At 38.5% G+C, this 27,609-nt stretch overlaps 1 protein-coding gene across 3 annotated transcripts in view; it reads right to left on the bottom strand.

The window, feature by feature from the left end:
• PDE11A (phosphodiesterase 11A) overlaps positions 1 to 27,609 on the bottom strand; it is a 462,517-nt gene that overhangs the window by 344,741 nt on the left and 90,167 nt on the right. For 2 of the 3 annotated variants that reach the window (XM_042243674.2, XM_004004552.6), the window contains exon 2: positions 22,936 to 23,094. In XM_042243674.2, the coding sequence (XP_042099608.1) occupies positions 22,936 to 23,094 (159 nt within the window). Of the gene's footprint in view, positions 1 to 17,382; positions 17,473 to 19,584; positions 19,871 to 22,935; positions 23,095 to 27,609 lie in introns of those variants that run through there. The other variant, XM_060409727.1, reaches the window with a different exon arrangement.

Here is a 27,609-nt window from a genome sequence, read left to right as displayed (position 1 = left end):
TCTTGTCAGCATCTCTGCATGCTCAGTCATGTTGTATTTCTGTAACCCTTTGGACTGTAGCCCACCAGGTCCCTCTGTCCATGGGACTTTTCAGGCAAGAATCCTGGAGTGGGTTGCCATTTCCTCCTCTAGGAGATCTTCCTCACCCAGGGATCTAACCTGCATCTCTTACACTACAGGATTCTTTACCTGCTGAGTCATCAGGGAAGCCCACTTTATTCCAATGGTTCATTTTATTCTTAAATACATCATGCTAACCATCAAAAATCAACAATCACCAGTAGACAATTAAATAGTTGTAGCTCTATTTCAAACTTTTTGAGGCAAGCAAGCTATGATTCCCATAACAGTTTTTCAAGAATTCTCGGTTTGACATGATCCAACCTTGATCTATCCAAATATCAGCTTAAAAACATCAGAAATATGCCAGCCTAGAATCTCCCCTGAACATTTTAACATAATTTCAGCAAGAGTGACTCATAGAACATGACAATATGTAATTTACTTCAATATTGACTACAGAATAGAGATTTCTTTTCTTAGTTCCTTCTTTTCATTTTCAGCCTCTGTGGCTGAAATACAGATTCTTCACAAACTCTTTTTATTGTGCAAGCAGAAACACTGTAGGTTCCAACATCTGTGAGAAGACAGGCACGGAAGTACTTGGGAGACATACTGTGTGTACATTTGTGCATGCCTGCATGCTCAGCCACTCAGTCATGTCCAACTTTTTGAGACTGTATCCCACCAGGATCCTCTGTCGATGGAAATCTCCAGGCAAGAATACTGGAGTGGGTTGCCATGCCCTCCTTCAGGGGATTTTCCTGACCCTGGAATAGAACCCACATCTCCTGCATCTCCAGCACTGGCAGGCAAATTCTTTACCACTGAGCCACCTCCACTGACTTGCTAATTGTTGCTCCAGACACTTGTCAACCAGGAAATTCCTACCTATAAAAATGGGGCTACACCATGGGATGCTGCTGACAAAAGAACCAGAGTTGAATGCGAACACCACTGTTGTCTGACCCTCTGCCTATAGGCAGCTGAACATTTGCAAGGTACAGAGTAAGGCCCAGGAACACTGGAGTTTCAAGACAGAGTCAGCTCCTAGCTCTACTGTTTTCAGTTGTGTGATCTGGGCAAATCATTTCAAATTTCTCACGTTTTCTTTTTTAAGTTGTAAAATAAGAGTTCAAACAAAAACAATTTCTGAGGTATCTTTACTTTCTGTGATTTTCATACACTCAGAGCAGATGGTTCTTAACTATTTTCCAGTAAGAATGTACCAGGGAAGATTCTTATGTCACCTTTATCTTTTTAACAAGCTCATTGCACATCTTACGTGAAAAACTGATTTCATTGTTATGATTTTCCCTTTCCTACTGATTGGTAAGTGGTATATTCTGGCATATGAAATGGCACCACTGCTACAATTAACCCATTTGTACTCTTTTTCTTTGAGTTCTCCTCTTTCTTAGTAGTGGTGATGGCGGTTTAGTGTCTAAGTTGTGTCCGACTCTTGCAACCCCACGGACTATAGCCTGCCAGGCTCCTCTATCCATGGGATTCTCTAGGCAAGAACACTGGAGTGGTTTGCCATTTCCTTCTCCAGGGGATCTTCCCAACCCAGGAATTGAACTCAGGTTTCCTGCACTGCAGGCAGATTCTTTACCGACTGAGCTATGGGGGAAGCCCTTTCTTAGTAGTAGGAATACTCAATTTGCTGTTTACAAAAAAATGACAAGCCAGGCAAAAGGTGAGGAAAGAACACTGACCTCCCAACTCCACTATTAACTTCTTACTAGACAAGACAAGCTTCAGTTACCTCAACTATAATAAAAAGTTTCACAGTAACCTTACTTATCTCACAAGAATACTGACAGAATCATATGAGTTAATACATGGGTGAAGATTACAGTTTCTGTAAATATAAATTCTGATATTATTATAATGACTGATGCTTTCTAAGATAGTAAATGTAACAAACTATATACCTGGCATGTATTCTACCATCTTCCAGTCGATGACTATCTTTCTAAATATAGCACCAGACACACAGGTCTGTCTGTTGGATAAGCTCTCTGCCTTTAGAGCCCATAACAAGTGCAGTACAAACATTTTATATCATTGAACCATGAAGGGCAGAGAGTATTTCTCCAAAGTATTTTTCTGGGAATATCTGTGAAGGATCATCTTCCAAGTGAATGGCTGTGACCTTGTACTTCCAGCACAAATGGAACTGTGTTTTACATACTGATCCTAGAGAAGATGTAATTTCAAGAAGGAGAATAACTTATTGCTTTGTGTATGGCAGGGGGAAAAATAATCCTTGTTTAACCCAATGATCTGTGCATAATTTTCCCCCTGGCAACAATCTGAAGGCAAGAAAGAAATAAGTAGTTTAGTTTCCAGTTTTCTTTTACTTAAGAAATTCATGCGTAGATCATAAGTTTGCCATGATTTGTACAGTCTTCTTGTTCATAACTGGATGGGTCCTTAATTTGTAAAACAATGGAAACATCCATGGTAATAAGTCATAAACATTGGGATCAAATCTTAAAACAACTGGCATTTTGGATCTACAGCAAAATGAATTTGCCTTCAGGCTTAAGAAGACAATAAATCCTGTCACCCTGTCTCACAGGTTAAAAGAATAGGAACTGCAAACCCTCCATCATGTTCCATGATTACCCAACGTATGAGGGTATCATGTCAAACTACTAAATTGAGACTTTAAAATACATTTAGTTAAACATTGAAAAGGAGCAATGGACACTTAAAGGTTCCTCAAGGGTTGTGATTCTCTGACTTCATGATGGGGGAGAATAATTCAAGGCTTATTTTGAAGACTCATCCTGTATTTGAAAGTAGAAATGTATACAAAATACCTAAAAGAAACTTCAATTATATTAAACAAACAAACAAACAAACAAACAAAAAAAACCACTGGAAAATTGTGACAAAATTGAGCCAGTATGAAAGGATCTGTAAAATTACTCAGAAACACTTTTTTTTTAAGAGACAGAAAAAAAAAAAAAAAAACAGATATGTTTTTGGAAATGAAATTAACCAAATCACCAAGCACTGAAGATGGAGTTAAGACTTCTCAGATGCTATGGGGTGTACAATTACAGAATGTTATTAAACCCTGGGTGGCACCTTTAAAGAAAGGGTATTGATTTCCCAGTCACTCAGTATACGCTACAGACAAGTAAGTCTTCCAAAACACCAAACACATTTTTCAGACAGACAAAGCATGTTTTGGCCTTTTGATGGTGTCAATTAATTCTACTGAGGAATCATTTTAAATTCTCTCCAGTGAGAGAGTTTCATTATTGCATTTTAGTTCATTTAAACCCCTTTTCGAGAATTGTGTCTAATAGACCTTCAGAGCATCTCTGGGCAGCTCTAACTTATATAACCTCATTTTTCAAAATTGTTCATTACTTTCCCCTGCTCTTAACATGCTCTCACTCCCACCTGGGGCCTCCCAGGGGGTACTTTGCTGCCTGCTTTTGTAATACAGCAGTGCTTACCTTTGAGATTTTTTTCTCATTTCTAAATGGAGTATGCAGAATATGAAGGGGGTGGGGGCAATGCTCCTTAACACTGTTGATTGGCAATGGAATCAGAATCTGCCAGGGAAAATAGCCTGTAATCATATCTAGCCAGGATATTATCCAGGGTGCATGTGGGAGAAATAAAAGGAAATAATGGAAAATGACAAAAAGAAATGGCTTCATTTCCACCTCCAATACAGAAAAGAAGAAAAAGAAAAAAATAAACAGCCAGGTATATTTTAAAAATCAAAATACACTGTTAAAAACCATGGAGTATGCTACAAAGTCATTTTCTATTTGAAATTTTCCAACAAGGAATACAACGTAGCTTCTTTAAACAGAATATGCCATAATTTTGCTAAACATAGAAAAAACCCTCTAAAGTAGGCTGCAGGGTAATTTACTCTGGAACACCTCACTTCTCTGCTCACTGAAACTGAACACTACTGTATTTGCAAATTCTGGCTTGAAGCACAACTTTTTTTAAAGCATGAGAACTGATCCTCAGCTCCTTTTCATCCTTGGGGTGGGGGAGAAATACATTAAAACCCTTAACCTTAAAATGTTTTGTTATTTGTCAGTGAAAACATAAAAATGGGATAAAAGGAAAATATTATCTACTTCAGAGTTGAATGTATTCAAAGTAATCATTAAAATAATAATAATAATTCTTATAACTCTTAGCTTGTTAGTTTTCTATATTTCTTACAGACATAAAGCTCAAACTTTGTTTCAGGTATTCATGAAAAGCTAAAATGCCACAAGGCAATGTAATTTAGAATGTTTCACTCAATAACACACTCTCCTCCAAGTGTATTAAGTATGCAGAATCTCAAATTTATTAAACATCCCTACACATGCATCAGATATAGCACAATCTGTGTGTTTATGAGTCTCTGAAGTGAAGATGACACAATAAGAAAACAAAGACCACCCACCAAGAATCTCCACATGCCACGTGGGCATGCACACAAGTCAGGTGATCCTGGACACATTATTAAAATCTCTCACAGTCAGTTTTCCCATCCATAAAAAGTGGAAGTGAAAGTCGCATCCAACTCTTTGCAACCCCATGGACTATATAGTCCATGGAATTTTCCAGGCCACAGTACTGGAGTAGGTAGCCTTTTCCTTCTTCAGGGGATCTTCCCAACCCAGGGATCAAACCCAGGTCTCCCACATTGCAGGTGGATTCTTCACCATCTGAGCCACAAGGGAAGCCCAAGAATACTGGAGTGGGTAGCCGACCCCTTCTCCAGCAGATCTTCCCGACTTAGGAATCGAACAGGGGTCTCCTGCATTGCAGGCAGATTCTTTGCCAACTGAGCTATCAGGGAAGCCGTCCATAAAATGACAGTAATAATAATTACCCAAAGGTTTGCTGCAGATTAAATGAGATAGTGAATACAAACCATATATCACAGAGTAGGCACTTAATAAATAGTTTCTGTTATTGTCTTCTTTAAGAAAACCAAACACTGAGAGACAATGCATGCTCTTTTAAGGACTATAATTTGCCTTAAGTTCTTTAGCAAAGATAGTGTGAAACTATGTGTGCATGTAGAGCAGACTAGGTTTAAAATGCTATGAGACAGTTGCCCTTTCAAGAATTTACGCTTCAGGAATAATCAAAAAACCATACTCAAATGTGGTTACCAAAAGTGCTCCAGAGATCTCTGTTGTTGTTTAGTTGCTAAGTTATTTCTGACTCTTTTGTGAGCCCATGGATTGTAGCCTGCCAAGCTCCTCTGTCCATGACATTTCCCCAGCAAGTATACTGGAGTGGGTGGCCATTTCCTTCTCCAGGGGATCTTCCGGAATGATTCAGGGACCCATGTCTCCTGCACTGGCTGGCAGATTCCTCACCACTGAGCCATCAGGGAAGCCCCTCTAGAGATCTTTACCTACCATCAATAGTGCGGGTGGGATGAACTGAGGGAATAGCACTGAAACATGTATATTACCATATGTGAAAAACAGATCACCAGTCCAGGTTCGATGCTTGAGACAGGATGCTCAGGACTGGTGCACTGGGATGACCCTGAGGGATGGGATGGGGAGGGAGGTGGAAGGAAGGGTCAGGATGGGGGACACATGTACGCTCATGGCTGATTCATGTGAATGTATGGCAAAACCCCCTAAAATACTGTTAAGTAATTAGCCTCCAATTAAAATAAATAAATTAATTTACAAAACAAAACAAAAATAGTGCGGGTCTTTTACCAGCGTTAGAAATGGACTTTCACTGGTGAAATTAGTAGCTTGTTAATCAGCACAATGGGTATTAGATATGGACTCTAATTATGAAACTAGTAGTATTCAAAATACGTATATTGGTAACAATATTCTAGAGACCCTTCAACACTTGTATTAATAACATGTAAAAATCTAGCAAATTCCAAAGGTGATGTATTCTTAGGGACAGACTCTGAGGCTGTCCAATCCTGCCACTGGGTTAAAGGGTCTGGCTGCCTGATGCCCACCACCAGAGCTACCAGATTCTGCTTCTGACACAGTGCCAGTGGTATTTAGATCACCTAAAACAAAGAGAGCTTGGATTTCATGAAACTTACTAAATAGGGTATAGACAATATTTGACCCAACTTGCCAATACATTTTGTTAGATAAATGTCTTTCTATGTAGCAGATTTTGGTCTGAGACCTGCTTTCATTAGAAACAAGCAGCAAAGTTGTAGGAAAGCAGTCATCTTCTATCAACTGCAAGCTTTGGGGCAGCTATTATGATGTATTTAAAAGCTATTAAAAATAAACTAGTAGTTGTGTGTGATCAAATTGGCTTAGGTCAGTTTGCTTTATGATAGCCTTTCTTTTAGTTAAAGACACATGTTCACTTAGACCAATGGCTAATTAAGTCTTGTGAAATACGTGCACACACAGAATAAATCAAAGAAGTGGAAATAAAGTGAAATCAGAAAGCAAAGGAATGCAATTTTTAAAAATTATAATATTGAAGCTGGTGAAGTTTCAGTGAGTTGATATACTGCTGCTGGCATTATATATTAATACAATTTTCTGGGGGGAAATGGGTGAAATTTATCAAGAATATTAAAAAAAAATGTTCTACAAACGAGCACATGAAAAGATCCTCAACATCAGCCATCAGGACAAGGCAAATCAAAACCACAATGAAACACTAGTTTATCCCCAGTAAAATGACTAAAATCAAAATGACAGGTGCTAGAAAACTGGTCAACCACACATAAAAGAAGGAAACTAGAACACTTTCTAATATCATACACGAAAATAAACTCAAAATGGATGAAAGACCTAAATGTAAGATCAGAAACTATAAAACTCTTAGAGGAAAACATAGGCAGAACACTCTGACATAAACCACAGCAAGCTCCTCTGTGATCCACCTCCCAGAGTAATGGAAATAAAAACGAAAATAAACAAATGGGATCCAATTAAACTCAAAAGCTTTTGCAAAATGAAGGAAACTATAAGCAAGTTGAAAAGGCAACCTTCAGAATGGGAGAAAATAATAGCACACGAAAAAACTGACAGTCAATCTCCAAAATATACAAGCAGCTCATGCAGCTCAATACCAGAAAAATGAACCACCCAATCAAAAAGTGGGCAAAAGAACCAGACATTTCTCCAAAGAAGACATACAGATGGCTAATAAACACATGAAAAGACGCTCAACATCACTCATTATTAGAGAAATGCAAATAAAAAAAAATAATGAGTTCCATCTCACGCTGTTCAGAATGGCCACCATCAAAAAGTATCAGTTCAGTTCAGTTCAGTTCAGTCACTCAGTAGTGTCTGACTCTTTGCGACCCCAGGAATCACAGCACTCCAGGCATCCCTGTCCATCACCAACTCCAGGAGTTCACTCAGACTCACGTCCATCAAGTCCGTGATGCCATCCAGCCATCCCATCATCGGTCATCCCCTTCTCCTACTGCCCCCAATCCCTCCCAGCATCAGAGTCTTTTCCAATGAGTCAACTCTTCGCATGAGGTGGCCAAAGTACTGCAGTTTCAGCTTCAGCATCATTCCCTCCAAAGAAATCCCAGGGTTGATCTCCTTCAGAATGGACTGGTTGGATCTCCTTGCAGTCCAGGGACTCTCAAGAGTCTTCTCCAACACCACAGTTCAAAAGCATCAATTCTTCAGCACTCAGCCCTTCTTCACAGTCCAACTCTCACATCCATACATGACCACAGGAAAAACCATAGCCTTGACTAGACAGACCTTAGTCGGCAAAGTAATGTCTCTGCTTTTGAATATGCTATCTAGGTTGGTCATAACTTTCCTTCCAAGGAGTAAGTGTCTTTTAATTTCATGGCTGCAGTCACCAACTGCAGTGGTTTTGGAGCTCAAAAAAATAAAGTTTAACACTGTTTCCACTGTTTTCCCATCTATTTCCCATGAAGTGATGGGACCAGATGCCATGATCTTCGTTTTCTGAATGTTGAACTTTAAGCCAACTTTTTCACTCTCTTCTTTCACTCTCATCAAGAGGCATTTTAGTTCCTCTTCACTTTCTGCCATAAGGGTGGTGTCATCTGCATATCTGAGGTTATTGATATTTCTCCCGGCAATCTTGATTCCAGCTTCTGCTTCTTCCAGCCCAGCATTTCTCATGATGTACTCTGCATAGAAGTTAAATAAGCAGGGTGACAATATACAGCCTTGACGTACTCCTTTTCCTATTAGGAACCAGTCTGTTGTTCCATGTCCTGTTCTAACTGTTGCTTCCTGACCTGCATATAGGTTTCTCAAGAGGCAGGTCAGGTGGTCTGGGATTCCCATCTCTTTCAGAATTTTGCACAGTTTATTGTGGTCCATACAGTCAAAGGCTTTGGCATAATCAATAAAGCAGAAATAGATGTTTTTCTGGAACTCTCTTGCTTTTTCCATGATCCAGCAGATATTGGCAATTTGATCTCTGGTTCCTCTGCCTATTCTAAAAACATCTTGAACATCTGGAAGTTCACGGTTCACATATTGCTGAAGCCTGGCTTGGAGAATTTTGAACATTAATTTACTAGCATGTGAGATGAGTACAATTGTGCAGTAGTTTGAGCATTCTTTGGCATTGCCTTTCTTTGGGATTGGAATGAAAAATGACCTTTTCCAGTCCTGTGGCCACTGCTGAGTTTTCCAAATTTGTGGGCATATTGAGTGCAGCACTTTCACAGCATCATCTTTCAGGATTTGAAATAGCTCAACTGGAATTCCATCACCTCCACTAGCTTTGTTCGTAGTGATGCTTCCTAAGGCCCACTTGACTTCACATTCCAGAATGTCTGGCTCTAGGTGAGTGATCATACCATCATGATTATCTCTGTCATGAAGATCTTTTTTGTACAGTTCTTCTGTGTATTCTTGCCACCTCTTCTTAATATCTTCTGCTTCTGTTAGGTCCATACCATTTCTGTCCTTTATTGAGCCCATCTTTGCATGAAATGTTCCTTTGGTATCTCTAATTTTCTTGAAGAGATCTCTAGTCTCTCCCATTCTGTTCTTTTCCTCTATTTCTTTGCATTGATCGCTGAAGAAGGCTTTCTTATCTCTTCTTGCTATTCTTTGGAACTCTGCATTCAGATGCTTATATCTTTCCTTTTCTCCTTTGCTTTTCGCCTCTCTTCTTTTCACAGCTATTTGTAAGGCCTCCCCAGACAGCCATTTTGCTTTTTTGCATTTCTTTTCCATGGGGATGGTTTTGATCCCTGTCTCCTGTACAATGTCAGGAACCTCAGTCCATAGTTCATCAGGCACTCTATCTATCAGATCTAGTCCCTTAAATCTACTTCTCACTTTCACTGTATAATCATACAGGATTCGGTCATATCTGAATGGTCTAGTGGTTTTCCCTATTTTCTTCAATTTAAGTCTGAATTTGGCAATAAGGAGTTCATGATCTGAGCCACAGTCAGCTCCCGGTCTTGTTTCTGTTGACTGTATAGAGTTTCTCCATCTTTGGCTGCAAAGAAAATTATCAATCTGATTTCAGTGTTGACCATCTGGTGATGTCCATGTGTAGAGTCATATCTTATGTTGTTGGAAGAGGGTGTTTGCTATGACCAGTACGTTCTCTTGGCAAAACTCTATTTTCCTTTGCCCTGCTTCATTCCGCATTCCAAGGCCAAATTTGCCTGTTACTCCAGGTGTTTCTTGACTTCCTACTTTTGCATTCCAGTCCCCTATAATGAAAAGGATATCTTTTTTGGGTGTTAGTTCTAAATGGTCTTGTAGGTCTTCATAGAACTGTTCAACTTCAGCTTCTTCAGTGTTACTGGTCGGGGCATAGACTTGGGTTACTGTGATACTGAATGGTTTGCCTTGGAGACAGAGATCATTCTATCATTTTTGAGATTGCATCCAAGTACTGCATTTCGGACTCTTTTGTTGACCATGATGGCTGCTCCATCTCTTCTAAGGGATTCCTGCCTGCAGTAGTAGATATAACCATATATAAAATAAAATAGACGCGCAGTGCAAGTTCAGTGCATGAAGCAGGGCACTCAAAATCGTTGCTCTGGGACAACCCAGAGGGATGGGGTGAGTGGGAGGTCGAAGCAGGGTTCAGGTTCACAGTGCACCTGTGCCTAATTCATGTCGATGTATGGCAAAAACAATCACAACATGTAAAGTAATTGTCCTCCAATTAAAATAAATGAATTTATTTTGAGTATTGCCAAGGATCTGGAGAAATTGGAATACTCATACATTGCTGGTGGAAATGTAAAATAATGCTGCCAGTTTGGGAAAGTGTCTGGTAATTCCTCAGAAGGTTAAACATTAGGGTTACCATATGGCCCAGCAATTCTCTTCCTAGATTTGTCTCCAAGAAAAATGAAAACATATGTTCACACAAAAACTTGTATGTGAGTGTTCACAGCAGCATTATTCATAACAGTCAAGAAGTGGAAACAACTCAAACATTCATCAACTGATGAATGGACAAATAAAATGTGGTATGTTCATACAATGGAGCATTATTTCGGCACAAAAAGAAATACTAATAGTACAGATAAATGCTACAACATGGATGAATCTTGATATCATTACGCTAAGTGAATGAAACCAGCCAGAAAGGACCACACATTGCGTGGTTCAATTTACATAAATTGCCCCAAATTGGCAAACCCATAGAAACAGAAAGTAGACTGTCAGTAGCCTAAGACTAAAAGAGCTTGCAGCAAATGGAAAGTGACCATGAATGGACATGGGGTTGCTTTGGGGTTGATTAAGGCATCCTACATTTGAATGTGGTGATAGTCACAGATCTCTGCAAATATACTAAAAGCCATTGAATTGAGCACTTTAAATGGATGAATTGTGTGGTATATGAATTACATCCCAATAAGGTTTTTATTAAAAATTAATGTTCAAAAGAAACAAAGGCAAAAAACAAATGTGACCTATTTAAAATTTAAGTTTTTGCACAGCAAAGAAAACCATCAACAAAATGAAAAAGAAAAACTACTGAATGGAAGGAAATATTTGCGAGTGATATGACTGATAACGGGTTAATATCCAAATATACAAACAGCTCACACAACTCTATATCAAAAAAAAACAAAACAAAACAAATAACCTGATTTATTAATAAAAATGGGTAGAAGACCTGAAAAGAAAAATTTCCAAAGAAGACATACAAATGGCCTACAAGTGCATGAAAAAATGCTCAACATCATTAATCATCAGAGAAATGCAAGATACTACCCACATCTGTCAGAATGGTCATCACTAGAAAGACCACAAATAACAAATAACAAATGTTGGTTGGGATGTAGAGAAAAGGAAAGTCCAGTACACTGTTGGTAGGACTATAAACTGGGGCAGCCACTGTGGAACACTATGAAGTTTCCTCCTCAAAAAAACTATAGAACTACTGTATGACCCAGCAATTCTACTGCTTGATATGTATGCAAAGAAAATGAAAACAATAATTCAAAAAGATACATGCACTCAAATGTTCATAGGAGCATTATTTATAATAGCCAAGACATGAAAACAAGCTAGCTGTTCATCAACAGATAAATGGATAAAGAAGATGCAGTACATTAACCATAAAAAAGAATGAAATTCTGCCATTTGCAACAATATGGATGGACCTAGAGGGAATTATTCTTAGTGAAATAAGCAGACAAAGAAATACAAATACTCTATATATCACTAATTTATGAAATCCAAAAAATAAAATAGTGAAAGTGAAGTCGCTCAGTCGTGTCCGACTCTTTGCAACCCCGTGGACTGTAACCCACCAGGCTCCTCCATCCATGGGATTCTCAAGGCAAGAATACTGGAGTGGGTTGCCATTTCCTTCTCCAGGGGATCTTCCCAACCCTGGGATCAAACCCAGGTCTTCCGCATTGCAGGGAGACACTTTAACCTCTGAGCCACCAGGGAAGCTATAACAAAACAGAAACCAACTCACAGATATAGAGAACTAGTGGTTGCCAGGGGGAGGAGAAAGGGGGAAGGGGCAAGACAGGGGCTTGAGACTGAGAGATACAAACTACCATTATGGAATAAATAAGCCGCAAGGATATATTGTACAGCACAGGGAAATATAGCCATTATTTTTGTAATAACTTTAAATGGAGTATCATCTATTAAAAACACATTGAATCACTATGATGTACACCTGAAACTAACATATTATAGATTAAATATGCTTCAATTTAAAAAAAACTCACACTTAAAAAAGAAAAACAAAAAACTACCTGAACCAGTAATCCTAAATTTGAACCGTAGGAAACTGTAAATGTTTTTGACCTACAAAATAGCAATTTAATGTAGCTATCCTAAGATGAAGTCCTAGATTTATTTATAAAAAGTTCATTAATTATAATTTTATTATAACATGATTTTGGAAAAAACTTAAATGCTGAGGGATGATTAATAAATCATTGCATAATTACATGATAGAAGATAATGCACATGTAGGAATTGTGCCTTGAAAAATCAAAGCACGATAAAATGTCATGCATAATTTATAATGCTTTATTTGTAAGTAAAAATAAAGAAATATAAGGAAATACATCAAGAATATTAACAATATTCTCTCTGCAAATTAGGATGACAAGTGATTTTATTTTTTTCATTTTTTATTTAAAAATGTAATAAGTTTGTATTATTTTTATAATTAGAAAATAATATTATCATGAAAGGAAAGGGAAATAAACCAAGAAAGACAAATATGCTCAGATCAAAGGTAGTCATTTGGAATTATAGTCTACTTTTAATTTAAAAGAATTTGACTTAAGTTTTCAAATTCCAATTTAAGTATTTCATCATTCGAAGGTGAAAAAAGTAACCTTGTTCTTCTATTCAGACAACAAAACACTACTTATTCAAAGAAGATATTATCTGTCTTAATTTGAAATCTCCAGTAAACAAGAATCCACAATACCCTGTTCTAGTTCTTTAATAATCATTCTTCTTTCCAACAAGTGCTTATTTATTTCCAATCTGTGATTGCATATCACTCTCCCTTATCTAAGCCCTGTATAAATCTGAGATACAGTTTATGAGACAGTTTTTTTGTTGTTGTCATTTTGCACTTTTAGAAGTGACTTCATTATAAGACTGTTTCATAACCTGCCAAATATTAAAACCCATGGACATACTGGTCTCTGAAAATCAGAATAGCCTGAACTCCTCTCAGCCCTCCACCTTTTCCTCCCATATGCCCCAGAGTCATGTCTGTCCAGCACTACATGTCAGCAGCCTGACCATGTCAGGTCAAGATCATCACGTCTCGTTAACTTCTCCAGTTCAGGTGATGGTAAACTGATACTGTGCTTACGGCTCGATACCCATGAGAAGATGCAGTACCAAGATATCTGAGGTGAACATAATGGACCACACTTTTTGTACTTCAAGTATTAAGGCAGCCTAGAGGGACACACATCTTGTGTGAACTTCTGAAGTTTAGAGGGAAGAGATTCAGTTGAGGAGTCCATCACAGGTTAACATAGGTACTGAAGAGAAAGCTTTGGCTCAAATCTTGCTCCAGCCTAGTGAAAGATTCTATTGTACTGCAAACATTTTAATCTTACCTAAACATAATTAAGCGCAGTTGTAAGAATAAAAGTTACAGAAATAAATGGTTGAATTACCTAAATTATAAGAATTATATTTCTAATCACTACTTTAAGTTATAGACTCACATATTTACTCTGTTTATTGTCTGTCTGCACTCATCTCACATGCTAGTAAAGTAATGCTCAAAATTCTCCAAGCCAGACCAGCAATACGTGAACCGTGAACTTCCTGATGTTCAAGCTGGTTTTAGAAAAGGCAGAGGAACCAGAGATCAAATTGCCAACATCCACTGGATCATGGAAAAAACAAGAGAGTTCCGGAAAAACATCTATTCCTGCTTTATTGACTATGTCAAAGCCTTTGACTGTGTGGATCACAATAAACTGTGGAAAATTCTGAAAGAGATGGGAATACCAGACCACCTGACGTGCCTCTTGAGAAATCTGTATGCAGGTCAGGAAGCAACAGTTAGAACAGGACATGGAACAACAGACTGGTTCCAAATAGGAAAAGGAGTATGTCAAGGCTGTACATTGTCAACCTGCTTATTTAACTTATATGCAGAGTACATCATGAGAAACGCTGGACTGGAAGAAACAAGAGCTGGAATCAAGATTGCCGGGAGAAATATCAATAACCTCAGATATGCAGATGACACCTCCCCTATGGCAGAAAGTGAAGTGGAGCTAAAAAGCCTCTTGATGAAAGTGAAAGGAGAGCGAAAAAGTTGGCTTAAAGCTCAACATTCAGAAAACGAAGATCATGGCATCCAGTCCCATCGCTTCTTGGGAAATAGATGGGAAACAGTGGAAACAGTGTCAGACTTAATTTTTTGGGCTCCAAAATCACTGCAGATGGTGATTGCAGCCATGAAATTAAAAGACGCTTACTCTTTGGAAGAAAAGTTATGACCAACTTAGACAGTATATTCAAAAGCAGAGACATTACTTTGCCGACTAAGGTCCGTCTAGTCAAGGCTATGGTTTTTCCTGTGGTCATGTATGGATGTGAGAGTTGGACTGTGAAGAAGGCTGAGAGCCGAAGAATTGATGCTTTTGAACTGTGGTGTTGGAGAAGACTCTTGAGTCCCTTTGACTGCAAGGAGATCCAACCAGTCCATTCTGAAGGAGATCAACCCTGGGATATCTTTGGAAGGAGTGATGCTAAAGCTGAAACTCCAGTACTTTGGCCACCTCATGAGAAGAGCTGACTCATTGGAAAAGACTCTGATGCTGAGAGGGATTGGAGGCAGGAGGAGAAGGGGACGACCGAGGATGAGATGGCTGGATGGCATCACTGACTTGATGGACATGAGTCTGAGTGAACTCCGGGAGTTGGTGATGGACAGGGAGGCCTGGCGTGCTGCGATTCATGAGGTTGCAAAAAGTCGGACACGATTGAGCAACTGAACTAAACTCCCATACTTGGAATAGTGCCTCACACATAGTAGTATTTACTAAGTAGAGACTCAATAAATAGTGAATGAATGCATAGCTCTTTCACAGTGAAACATCATTTGGCCATTAAAAATGATGTTCGGATTAATGACCATTCAAAATCCCTCTGATTTCTGCATTTTAACAGTTACAGCCTGTAACTTACTTAGTTCATTTATTTATATCTTGCTCGTTCAGGTCCCTGCTAAGTGCAAACTACCAAACAAGGTTCTGCAAAGTATATGGAAACAAACAGAAAGGGCAAGCACTTATCATCTCCTTGGCAACTCTTAGAAATAGAAAAAGAGAAGCTCAAAAAGCAGGAAGTTATAAAAGCCAACATAAGACACTGTAATTTTTGCAAGGGACATGTATATCTGCCAACATACCAAACATTACTTGCATCTGAAATACAAAATACACTATGTAGGTATTTGCCTTTCATTTTGTCAACCGGCGTGTCATTGATTTTCTTAGTTCCTAAATATTTAGTCATTATATCTTTGCTCAATGAATGGTTAGTTAAAATCCAACTGCAATCATTGGGGTCATCTTAAAAAAAATGTTAAACTATAAAACATTAGGAACTACTATTAAGGAAAAATAATAATCGCTTTTGGAATAGTGTCTACTTAAGATGACAGGATTTGACTTAAACCTTGAAAGAGGATGAAGAAGAGAAGAATTTTGTGCAGTCAGATAAGAATACAAGTAAAGGTATGGGAGTAGGAAGCACATGTCCAAACTGGGGCAGAGTGACCAGTTTTTTAGAGCAATAACCCTTAACCTGGGCCCTGGCAAGCAGACTCCCGTTCTTACCCCACTATTAGATCCTGCCTAAGGACGAGGCAGAGAATAGTGCTGAAAGTCTGAGATGGTTCTCCAATGGGAAAAAAACTTCTTGAAATTTAACCAGAGTTCTGACAGGCACTCTATTAGTAATAGTTTTTTCTTGTAAATCTTGCTTATTGCTGAAATTCTCAGTCAGATTTAGTCCAGGGAATACACAGAACATAAAACAGGTCTCTGAAGCTCTGTAGCTTCACAGTGATCACATAGGACCTGGATAATAGACATTCAAAGGCAAATAGTACAGTGACTAACAGGTTGAATGTGGATAAGACATTACAATTAACAAGCTACGATATTCAATCCAAATTTTTCCAGGACTGAAATCTTATTAATGAAATATAATTTGAAATAAAGAGCTGTATTCTAAAACTTTTTAAACCTTTTGTTAAACACTGATTTTTTAATTCTAATGTTATTGCAACAGTTTTGAAAATCTATCTTAATTGGAACATAGATAGGAAAGAGGGGGAAATGAGATGAGGACCGAAAGGCCACATGTTCAAATTAGTTTGTTTGAACTACTGCTCGTTTAGTATTTGGGTATCTAAATGATAGCACAGTATTACAAGAAAACACATAAACCTGCCTAGCAGAGTTATGGAAAAGGCAATGGCACCCCACTCCAGTACTCTTGCCTGGAAAATCCCATGGACAGATGAGCCTGGTAGGCTGCAGTCCATGGGGTCAGGAAGAGTTGGACACAACTGAGTGACTTCACTTTCACTTTTCACTTTCATGCATTGGAGAAGGAAATGGCAACCTACTCCAGTGTTCTTGCCTGGAGACAAGGCAAGGGACAGAGCCTGGTGGGCTGCCATCTATGGGGTCGCACAGAGTCAGACACAACTGAAGCAATTTAACAGCAGCAGCACCAGCAGCAGCAGAGTTATAATACCACTAGCCACACATGTAACAATATTTTTTAAACATAACGATTTGAAAAGCACTTCTGAAAAGTACCTTCATAGAGAAATTAACTCTTCATAAGATGACAGAAGAAACCTGTCCATCTTCACTTCCTTAAGTTGATTTGATTAAACTGACTAGTAATTTGGGGATTGTCTATTATGGCAGAATTGGAGCTTACAGGCACATCTAAAGGCTTTCTGGAAAAAAAAATCAATTCTATACCAGACCAACTCCATGCAAGACAAACATCTGTGAGCTGCCTCCACTCTTCTGGGACCACCAATTTGTTACCCCAACATCCTTCTGCCCCACTAACGTGAACTTTAGTACCTTTAGAACCCTTGATATCTCACCAGGATCTTAAACATTAGCCTTCATAAAACCAGGAACAATTTAAAAATGTAAGACCAAGAGCTTATGAAATCCTCACTTTGTCTGACTGTGGCTATCTCAGGCCTGTTGCAAATAACAAAACTCCAGCTTCTGCAAGACTCATTAGCATCATCCATGCACCATCCTCAACACCAGTTGGCAGGGCAGCATCACCCATAACAAGTTCTTGGAATGTGGCCAGTCCCAGCACAGCCTACCTCAGTTGGCTGCATCCCAGCTCTGCAGGGTGTCTGAACATGCCGGCACAAAGAAGAGCAGCAGGGTAGCTGAACACTCCAAACTACAAGCTGGAGAGAAGTGATCACAGGCTAAAGAAACCCTGAGATAAGCCAGAGAAGAACTTCTTATAAGATGGTTGTTGGAAAGTAACTGCAGTGGACATATTCCTCACTCCACAATGCCATCATAAACAGCTCCTTTGGGGCTCAGGTAATGACAAGCTAGGAAGGGCGGATGAGAGCCCATGTTTATTTCCATATCCCAGGTTTCCTCTGCTGTGCCCATACATCTTGAGAGATCCCAAATATTTGCTCCCATCCAGGTTTTGTTATTTTATTTTGCAAGGTAACAGCTCCTTTTACTCACTCAGGAATAATGCAGTGATCAATTAATTGGATGCAAGGAGTCTAATCACACCACCTCAATCAGCTAGTATATATGTATCACAGAAAAACAGGAACATATGCTGGAAATCATGAGGCGAACCAGGAAATTCTGATCATTTCTTGGGTATGAGTCACCTTCAAGTGCACTAGCAACATGAAGTGCCAAACTAGTAATCTGTCACTATGTAATTTAAATTATTAAATTATGTGCAAGTGGTAGATTATAGTTCATATAAACCCTGACCATAACTGAACAAATTATTGCCAATTATGTAAGAACTTTAAATAACATGATGATTTAAAATAATTGAAGGGGAAGTTTTTAAGCAGAGCCAGGATAACCATCTGTCAGGTAGATTCCTGCACTGGATGAGGACAGGGGCTGTAGGAAGAGGACTTGATGACCTTTCTGGGGGCCACCATCAAATATTACATGATACGGCACAGTCACTGAAACATACGCATGTATAGAGTTTTTAAGAAACACAATAGGATCCTATGCACAATTATGTTAGAGATGTAAATGGGCTAGAAATGAATGTACCACATTTAATTTTTAATTTATCCCAGGCAAATAACTTACCAATTCTCATATGGCAAAATGTGTTGGAATCACACCAAACATAACACAGCTGATAGTCTCCAGAAGTTGACATTTTAAGATATCAGGATATACAAATCACATTATGCTAAATGTGCAATAAATTTACCACTATGCATATGAATGATGACATAGCAGTTATATGTATAAACTAAAATAACAAAATAGTTCAAATTTTATTCATTTGGATTGGAGTAGATGGTGAGATTTCAGCTCATTATTGATAAGAGCTTTATATCTATCATCTACTTAACTCCTCACAACAACCCCAGGAGGTCCTGAGGCAAGGAGGAATTGACCTTAGCAGAAGGTCATTCTGCTAATCCATACCAGGCAAAGACTTGAACAAGCCTGGAAGGCTGTCTGATCTAGTGCCCCCACCAACACTGAACACTGCACTTTCACTTCCCTCCCTTGTCTCCTTACTTGTAGGCAACGATGAAAATTCTGTTGCTGGAGTTGCTACTGGTAAATGTGGGAGGAGGTTCTCTGAAGCCTGCCCGGCAGACTAAGGAAAACTAATTTGAGTTTTTAAATGTGAATTGAACAAAGTTGGCAGGTCTCTGTGAGGAGAGGTATGGGTATGCTGCTACCATAATAAATGGGCTCAGTATTTCTGAAAGCTATTTGATAACTTGGAATAAGAGCTATAAAACTTTTCTTGCTCTTTGACTCAGTAATTTCAGCCTCTGGAATACACCCCAAGGAAATAACACAAAAGAAAACGGTAATTTGTTCAAGATGTTCATTCAGGAGTTATTTGTATTAGTGAAAAACTAGAAACAACCCAAATTTCCAGTAATAAGACAAGGACTAAGCAAGCTAGATTATACAAAGAAGAAAATTTATAATCCCTAAAAATGGCAAATGAAGGCTACATTTGTATGTGGACACATATGTAAGAAATAACTTTAAATTAGAAAGTAGAATACAAATTGGTATAAGTATAATCTTGTACAATCAAGTAAAACAGTATGTGCATAAACAATCATATAAGAAAACTGTAAATTTATAAAGAAGTATAGCCCTCATTTTGTTGTTGAAATTCAGACAGTGGAACTGGAACATAGATCGTGCTTGATAAAAACTTACAGACTTATGTTATACAAAGGTGATCCTTTAACTGAGACCTGACTGTATCTCACACAGATTAACGTTGCTTCAGTACAAGCTAATCTTTTGCAAAGACTTACCAAGTGCTAGGTGCTCTTCCAAGTTCTTTCCTTGTATTTCTTCATTTAATTCCCCTATTGTCTTAGGAGATTCCCTGGTGGCTCTCAGACGGTAAAGCGTCTGTCTACAATGCGGGAGACCCGGGTTCAGTCCCTGGGTTGGGAAGATCCCCTGGAGAAGGGAATGGCAATCCACTCCAGTACTATTGCCTGGAGAATCCCATGGACAGAGGAGCCTCGTAGGCTACAGTCCATGGGGTCGCAAAGAGTCGGACACGACTGAGCGACTTCACTTTCACTTCACTTTCTCCTAAAAGGAGAAAATTGGAGCACAGAGAAGCTAAGTAACTTGCCCAAAGTTACACAGGCTATGGCAGAGTTGGAATTTCAACCCAAGGACATTCATCCCCTGGAGGAAGAAATGGCAACCCACTCCAGTATTCTTGCCTGGGAAATCCCATGAACAGAGGAGCCTGGTGGGCTACAGTCCATGGCGTTGCAAAGAGTTGGACGCAACTGAACACCCACATCACCGCCACATTCCCTATCTGGCCTGTATGACCCATTGGGCCACAGTGTTTTCTCTTACATGAAAAAAAAAGTATCTAGATCTTATTCTTTCCTGTTAATCATTTCTAGAATGTGTTTCCTGCTTTTCTTCCTCCCCGCTCCTGTTTGGTTTACTCTAGAATTCTTGCAGTAAAGAACAATCACCAAAAAAAAAAAAAAAAGAACAGTCACCAGATACAGCATTTGAGATAAAAAATACTCTCCATCCAGTTGTCACCTGTAATAATATAACCTATGTGCCCTAGGTGATAGAAGTTTCTTTACAAGAAGTGAGACTAGGGTAAAGTTTTTCAATCAGGTGAGGAAACTGTGGAGCCTGGAAAATAAAATGCTACTTACATTTAAATGTCTTTAAATTTAGTAAATTTCTTACATTTAAGTGTAAGAAATAAGCTGCCTGGGAATAAGTGACAAATATAGAGGAACACTTTGAAACTCTTTGGGAAAAGGTTAGTTTTTTTAAAAATTATGTTTACATTTGCCTAGTTTCTTACACTTTGCAAAGTATTTGCTAGTGATAACCTTATTAAGCTCTCATGCTGTAGAATGGTAGATAGTCTAGTTGACCAAACAGGAAACTGAATGTCAGAGTTTAAGTGGCTCACCCAAAGCAGGCTACTTGTCCTTAGCCAAGCTGAAGCTTGGGCCTAGCCCTCATTCTCAGCAGAGCTAAGCACTGGTGCTGTTCTAGACAGGAACAAGGCCTCTGCAGACCTTCCCTTTCAATCATCCAGAGTTTATGAAGTCCTAGATTCTAAGTACAAATCCACTGAGAAAAGTCCAGAAAATAAATCTACCATAAATGGAATCAGAGATGAGAATTAAATATATAATGGAATTCTCTTAAATGAAGGAGATAGAGTCAAAGCAAGACTAATATCTGTATATGGTGGTGGTTTAGATGCTAAGTCGTGTCAGACTCTTTGTGACCCCATGAACTGTAGCCCATCAGGTTCCTCTGTCCATGGGATTTTCCAGGCAAGAATACTGGAGTGGATTGCCATTTCCTTCTCCAGAGGATCTTCCCAACCCAGGAATCGAACCCAGGTCTCCTGCATTGCAGGCAGATTCTTTACCGACAAGCTATGTTGATAATATCTGTATATAAACTCAACTATTTGGGAGATGCTATTACGTTTGGAAAAACCAAACTCAGATCCTTCTATAAGTCCTTATTATGTCCCTGTGAAAGCTGCTCAGTTGTGCGTCTGATTTTTTGTGACCCCACAGACTGTAGCCCGCCAAGCTCCTCTATCCATGGAATTCTCCAGGCGAGGACTCTGGAGTGGGTAGCCATTCCCTTCTCCACCGTATGTTCCCATCCCAGGGATTGAACCTGTGTCTCTTGCTTTGCAGGCAGATTCTTTAACATCCAAGCCATCAGCGAAGCCTGTAAGTCCTGATAGGAGGTATATTATTATAAGACTGTCATCTTTGGTACAAAAGGAGCAAAATAAAATGCTTGTTCTCTCTGCACATTCCATGGAAATATATGCATAGTGAATGAGGTAGACTACGTTTTACGTGTTCCTAAACAGCATCACCTTCTCACCAAGCTTTGTCTTAAAAAAAACTTTCTTCAGAGGTCTAATCAGAGGTCATCTCCTCCAAGAAGCCTCTTCAGAGTCTTCGAGAGGGCCTGCTCTCTCTTTCCTAGGCACTCACAGCAGTTCTAGAATATCTAATTGCTGACCTCCCCTTCTTCCTCGTGCAGACCACACAGCATAGCACATCTGGAATTTACCTTTGTTTCTCATGGCCACAACCTAAGTACCTTCACACTGTAGCCGATTGTTGGATGGGTAAGACCTTGTCTGAGGTCCCATCACACAGTAAGAGTTTATCAGCCTTTTCTGGGATTTGGGCTGTGTAAATCTGACTAGAGAAATGACCTCTCAATAAAAGACTCTTAAAAATCTTTTTCCTTATAATCATATTTTATGTTGACCTTTTATATCAGAACATTTGTATTAATTTAATGCATTAGTAATCAGCACTGGCAAACAGCAATCTCACAGCCAGAAGGTTAAATTATAAAGTGCTTTTTAGAATCAAACAGGAATATGGCAATCATAAACCTAAACAAATTAACTTGAGGTTTGCTTTTACCACAGATTTTATAAATATTCCACCAGGTTCTATTCAACATGAATGGAAAGAGATTTGAAGCCAGAACTTCAGCTCTTTGAAGCTCTCTCTTTTAAAATGAGCTGGTGGATAAAATACTGGTGAGAAAATTCAACATTTCAGAGCAAAGAGTACATCATTTCTACCAAGGTCAACTGCTCTTCAGGGACAAAAATAATGTCCTTTTTATTAGCAATTTGGATTAACAATTAAATAACATTCATTTTATTGAGATTTTTATAGAAGAACTGAGAAAATAATTCTTCACAGTGGTTATAAAAATATAAGAAAAGGGCTGAGTTTCTGAAACACAGTAATCTTTTTATCTGCCCTATCTTCCCTTGGGCTGTGTGTGCTGGTGTTATGATCCTCAATTAAAAAGCTTATTTATAAGGAATATAAAGATTAGGGAATAACTAGAAAACTACTGGGGATTGCAATGAAAAGCAAGTTAAGGTGAAGATGAAGTAATTATTTTCAACCATACTACATTCTATGATATGGCAAAAATAAAAAAAAAGCTCCCATTATATTATATATAATAGGAGAAAAAGTTATTTGATCCATGAATGGTCCAATCCAACAGCTATTCATGTAATTCCTGTCCTTTTCAGAGAGAATAGCAATCAGTGATCAAGAAGAAAAGTACAAATCACAAGATGCACGCAGTCTTACTTTTTCATCATCTTCAGTAAATGGAGCACCCTCAGGAATCTTATTGATCGCTTGGGCCACGCCGATGATCTCCCCGTCACTGCTTCGGATAGGCATGCACAGCAATGACTTTGTCTTGTACCCAGTTAGCTTGTCAATTTCATCATTGAATCTTCGATCCTAAAAATAAGACAAGAGAGGGCATTAATTGTATGTGCCTTGTTGTCAAGAAGGAGAGAGAAGTGTATTTTTGTCTATTTCTGTGTATAAGAACTTATGTTGGGAACCTCACCTCACTGATTTTTAATAACAAGAACAGAGTTGATTGTATGTTGAATTCACCAAAGGAGTATAAATGAAAACAAATTACCCCCAGAGTTGTTAACCATGGTAAACGAAAAGAGAAACTTTAAACCCCACCACAGCAACATATCAAAACTGGGGGAGTGGGAAGTGTTTTTTATAGAACCTCACACTATACTATTTACTAAAATATGTTATTTCACATAGACAACTGGCTACAAAGTATTATATAAGAAAAATACATAATAAATATATTAAGTATTATTTAAAAAATGCAGAAAAGCACTACTTTTCTTCCAGTCAAATGATCCTGTGGGAAAAAAATAGAATGTATGAGCCCATACTGATACTTTTTAAATACTTTTTAAAATGTTTTTAATGTAATGGGGAGGAAGTAGGTAACAGGTTTCTTTACAGAATGTTAGCTAAAAACATAGAAGAAATGATAAAATTATGTAATACCTATTTTTCAACTACCAATGCAATAATGGATACAAGCAAAAATCATTCATCAACGATGCCAATCAAGATGCCAATACCATTAGGTGAAAAATTACTGTTAAACAAGTTATTCACTTAGTCTCAAAGTGCTATCCCACAGATTCCTCGTTGAATTCAAAGAGGAAAAGATGTCTTTTTATTAAAAGATCTGATGGACATAAGATTGAAAAAATGATCAAACTTAGCATCACCATTAATGAGACAAAATAGCACCATGTGCCCCCCTGATGTGGTGCTATAAGGACACAGCATTATCAAGGATGTGGAATGCTTTCGTCCAACCTCTGAATCTGATCATTCAGGAAAAGAAAATTAGGAAGAATGCAGATCACCAGTCGTTCTATCAGAAGCCTGACCTAGACGCTTCAAAAATGTCAGTATCATGAGAGATGAGATAAGGCCATGGGAGCTGTGCTGGCTTAAAGAAGACAGAAGGGATCTGAAACCTAAATGACATTGAAACGTGTTGTGCAATTTAGGGGGAAGATGGCTAGGGAAAGTTAAGCAAGAACTTTATATATTACGTAATATCGTGTCAATATATAATTTCTTGGGTGTGATAGTGATATGGTAATGATGTAGGAGAATGTTCTTATCTTCAGGATATGCATGCTAGAGTATTTTGAGATGAAATGTCATAATACCTTCAATTTACTTTCAAATGGAAAGCAAGAAAAAGGAAGGAATGAAAGAAGAGAAAAGGAAGGCAGGGAGGGTGGGAGGAAAGAGAAGGAAGAAAGGAGAGAGTGAGAGAGAGAGAGCAAAGACTGGCTCCTGACAGGGTAATGGGGGCTAAAAACATTCCAAGGAAGAAGATGAACTGGATCCAGGCTCACTGTTTCAAGCTAGGGGCTGAAAGGAGGCTTCTCCCAGTGCTCTTGACATTCCCTTGTTGAAAGAGGCTTAAAAATAAGAAGCAAAGCACTGTCATCTACCACCATCTAGAACTATGAATTTTATCTGTCTGAGGGCCTAGGGAGGCTGGCTGTGGACAAGGTGAGAGCCCCCAGGGCAAACACTCTTGGCCTTCTACGAGTGTTGTGCTATCCCCATAATCAAAAGGACTGGAGCCCTCTTCTACGAAGGCCTGATTCTGGTCCAGGACTTCTGGAGGCCATTCTAAACCCTGAGTTAGGAAGAGTGGAGCCCTAAAGGAGAGACAGAAATCAAAAGCCAAGCAAAACCAAATCGCCTGCTCAAAATGAGCCTGCAACCAAACTTTCAGAAAAACACTAAGTTACATTATTACTTTTGTGTTTGTCATCCACTTAGGAGCCACCATGTATCAGGCTGTGAGCATCATCCCAGCCGTCACGGCACATGCAGTCTAGCAGCTGAGGCAGGGGACAGGCATACAATTCTATACCATATATTGTGGGAACTGATACTGAGTAAAAGAGCAAGGTGTCATGAGACAGCCTCAAAAGAAGGCATCTATTTTTCTGGGGATCAAGGAAGGTCTCTCTGAAGACAGGACAAGTATGCTCAGACTAGATTCACAAGGAATAATTTGTCAGTCAAAGAATGCTGGGGAAAACTTTACGGGAAGCTGAAACATTGCCCATGTGAAGGTCCAGAAGCAAGAGAGAGCTTAGTAGTTTCCCCAGACTCGAAGGTCAAAGGCAAGAGAACAGGAAGGCAAAGGGAGAATGGAAGAGGAAGGCAGGAGCCAGGGAGTGCCAAGTCTTAACAGGACCAGGCAGAAGCTACATTATTCCTAATGGAAAATCACCGAAGGTCTTGAAGCAGAAGGATGCTATGATTCATTTCAGCACTCAGCATTCTCTGAAAGCATCATCTTGGTTTATTTGCTCTCCTGCCACTGGTGTATAAGATCTAAGACAGAAGAGCTTTTGTCTCTCATTTACTGCCTCATACTGGCATACTAGAGGTGCTCTACAACATTTTTCCTGAGTAATAGAACTTTAAAAAAAAACTATATTGCAATTATACAAAATATTAGAAGGTTAAAAAGGCCCTGAGACCTCACATTTCACTTCTTGGCATATATTTAGAGATACTATAATACATGTACCATAGAGAAATGTACAAATGTTCACTGCGACATCAATTATGAAAAGGAAAAACCTGGAAGTCAGTTGAATGGTCAACAGAAAGATACATTATGATGGCTTGTTTTGATATACTCTACAACAATTTAAATGAATATACTAAAGCTTCTTGTATTGACATGAACAAATATCAAAAACATGTTAAATGAAGCAAAGTGCTACAATCTGATACCATCTATATAATACCACCAATATTTAAAAACAATGCTAAATATTATATAGCAAAGTATACTGCATGTATGAGAATAATAAACTCTAAACTAATATGCATGGTTGGTTAGCTCCAGGGAGGAAGAGAGGAGATGGCATGAGGGAGAGGGAGGGTGAGCCTTCAGCTCTTAACAACCAATTTTTCCTCACTAAAAAACAAACAAACAACAACAAAAACTTTGAAGCAAATATAGTACAGTGTTTAGACTCTATAAACCTTGACCGCCTATTCTTATCTAAAAGTTTGAAATATTTTGCAATAAAAGTTTAAGACTATTTTTTAAAAGTTAAGAACTTTGTGGAAGATGAGATTGGGTTGGAATAGGAGAAACCAGTTAGGAAATGTCAGTGGTCCAGGTAAGGCAAGATGATGTTCTGGGTTAAAAGAAAGCAATGGAGGTAAGGAGAAATAGATGGATATGTTGAGTTCACAGTACTTCCTGACACACTGGTTGAGGATGGGGGACTAAAGAAAGATGAAGAATCTCAGGTTTTAATTTGAGAAACTGTATAGATGGAAGCACCATTTACTGGGATGGGGAACGGTGAGATGAAGGTGAAAGTCTACATATGAAGAAAGTCAAGAAGGTTGATAAAAACATTTAAAAATTTAAAAAAAAAAAAGAAGGTTCATAAATTAGTGAGTGTGTCCCGTGACCTAAATCAGTGGTTTTTTACTCTGGCTGCAGGTGAGAATTACCTGAGAAGGTTAAATCAATCAGTATGAAGCTTTGGTTTTTACTTGGTTTTAAATGTTCATAAATGATTCTCATATGAGACCAATTGTCCAAAATGATGAAGAGCTTAGTCACTAGTAAGATCAATAAAGTTCATTAATGAGAAAAAAGCCTTAAAATGGGAAGGAAGAAAGGTGATGTCATGGCATGTATTTTGTTGGTTATATATTAGTGATGTGGACCCTGTGAGACTGGACTTGAAAATCTACTCTGGAATAGGCAAGCCTTTCTGCTCTTATCTTTGTGATGGTCTGTATCTCTGGAGAAGGGCCTCATCCACCACAGTTCAACTCTGAGTTAATTAACCACCAAGACTATGGGGTATTCATTGCCAACATAGCCAAAGCCACATGAAGACCACAGACATAGGGGTGCCTAATCATGACCAAGGGAAACAAAAATATAGTATACCCTCTTCACCCTCTTCTCAACTCTCCCCATTCACCTGATAAACTTGTAACTAGAGGAGAAAAAGATAATTATATTGATATATGTGGCAAGTGTTAATCTTCCAATTTAAAAGCCGAGAAGAATGATTCATTTCATTAAGTCTTAATGGTTTTTTAAATATAATGCACGGTAAAACATACTTTGTCCATGTCTTCATCACATTATTTATGGGAATATTCTCCCAAATTAACTCAAAAGTTGATATAATTCATCTCATGAGAGGTCAGAAGAGTTGATACAATTGCATACTTCCCTAATTATATTAATCCTCTAGATTAATTTCCAATTTAAGAAAATTAAGAAAGCTGAGCCGAAAATTGAGGTATAAATTAATGGCAGAGATGAAGAGAACTAAGGATAACTAGATAAAGGGACATATTACTCTGATATTGTAGAAAGAATGAAAGCTTAAAAATGGAAGA

This window comes from Ovis aries, chromosome 2 (assembly GCF_016772045.2).
Source record: "Ovis aries strain OAR_USU_Benz2616 breed Rambouillet chromosome 2, ARS-UI_Ramb_v3.0, whole genome shotgun sequence".
NCBI lineage: Eukaryota > Metazoa > Chordata > Mammalia > Artiodactyla > Bovidae > Ovis > Ovis aries.
This window is presented reverse-complemented; position numbering and strand designations above follow the sequence as displayed.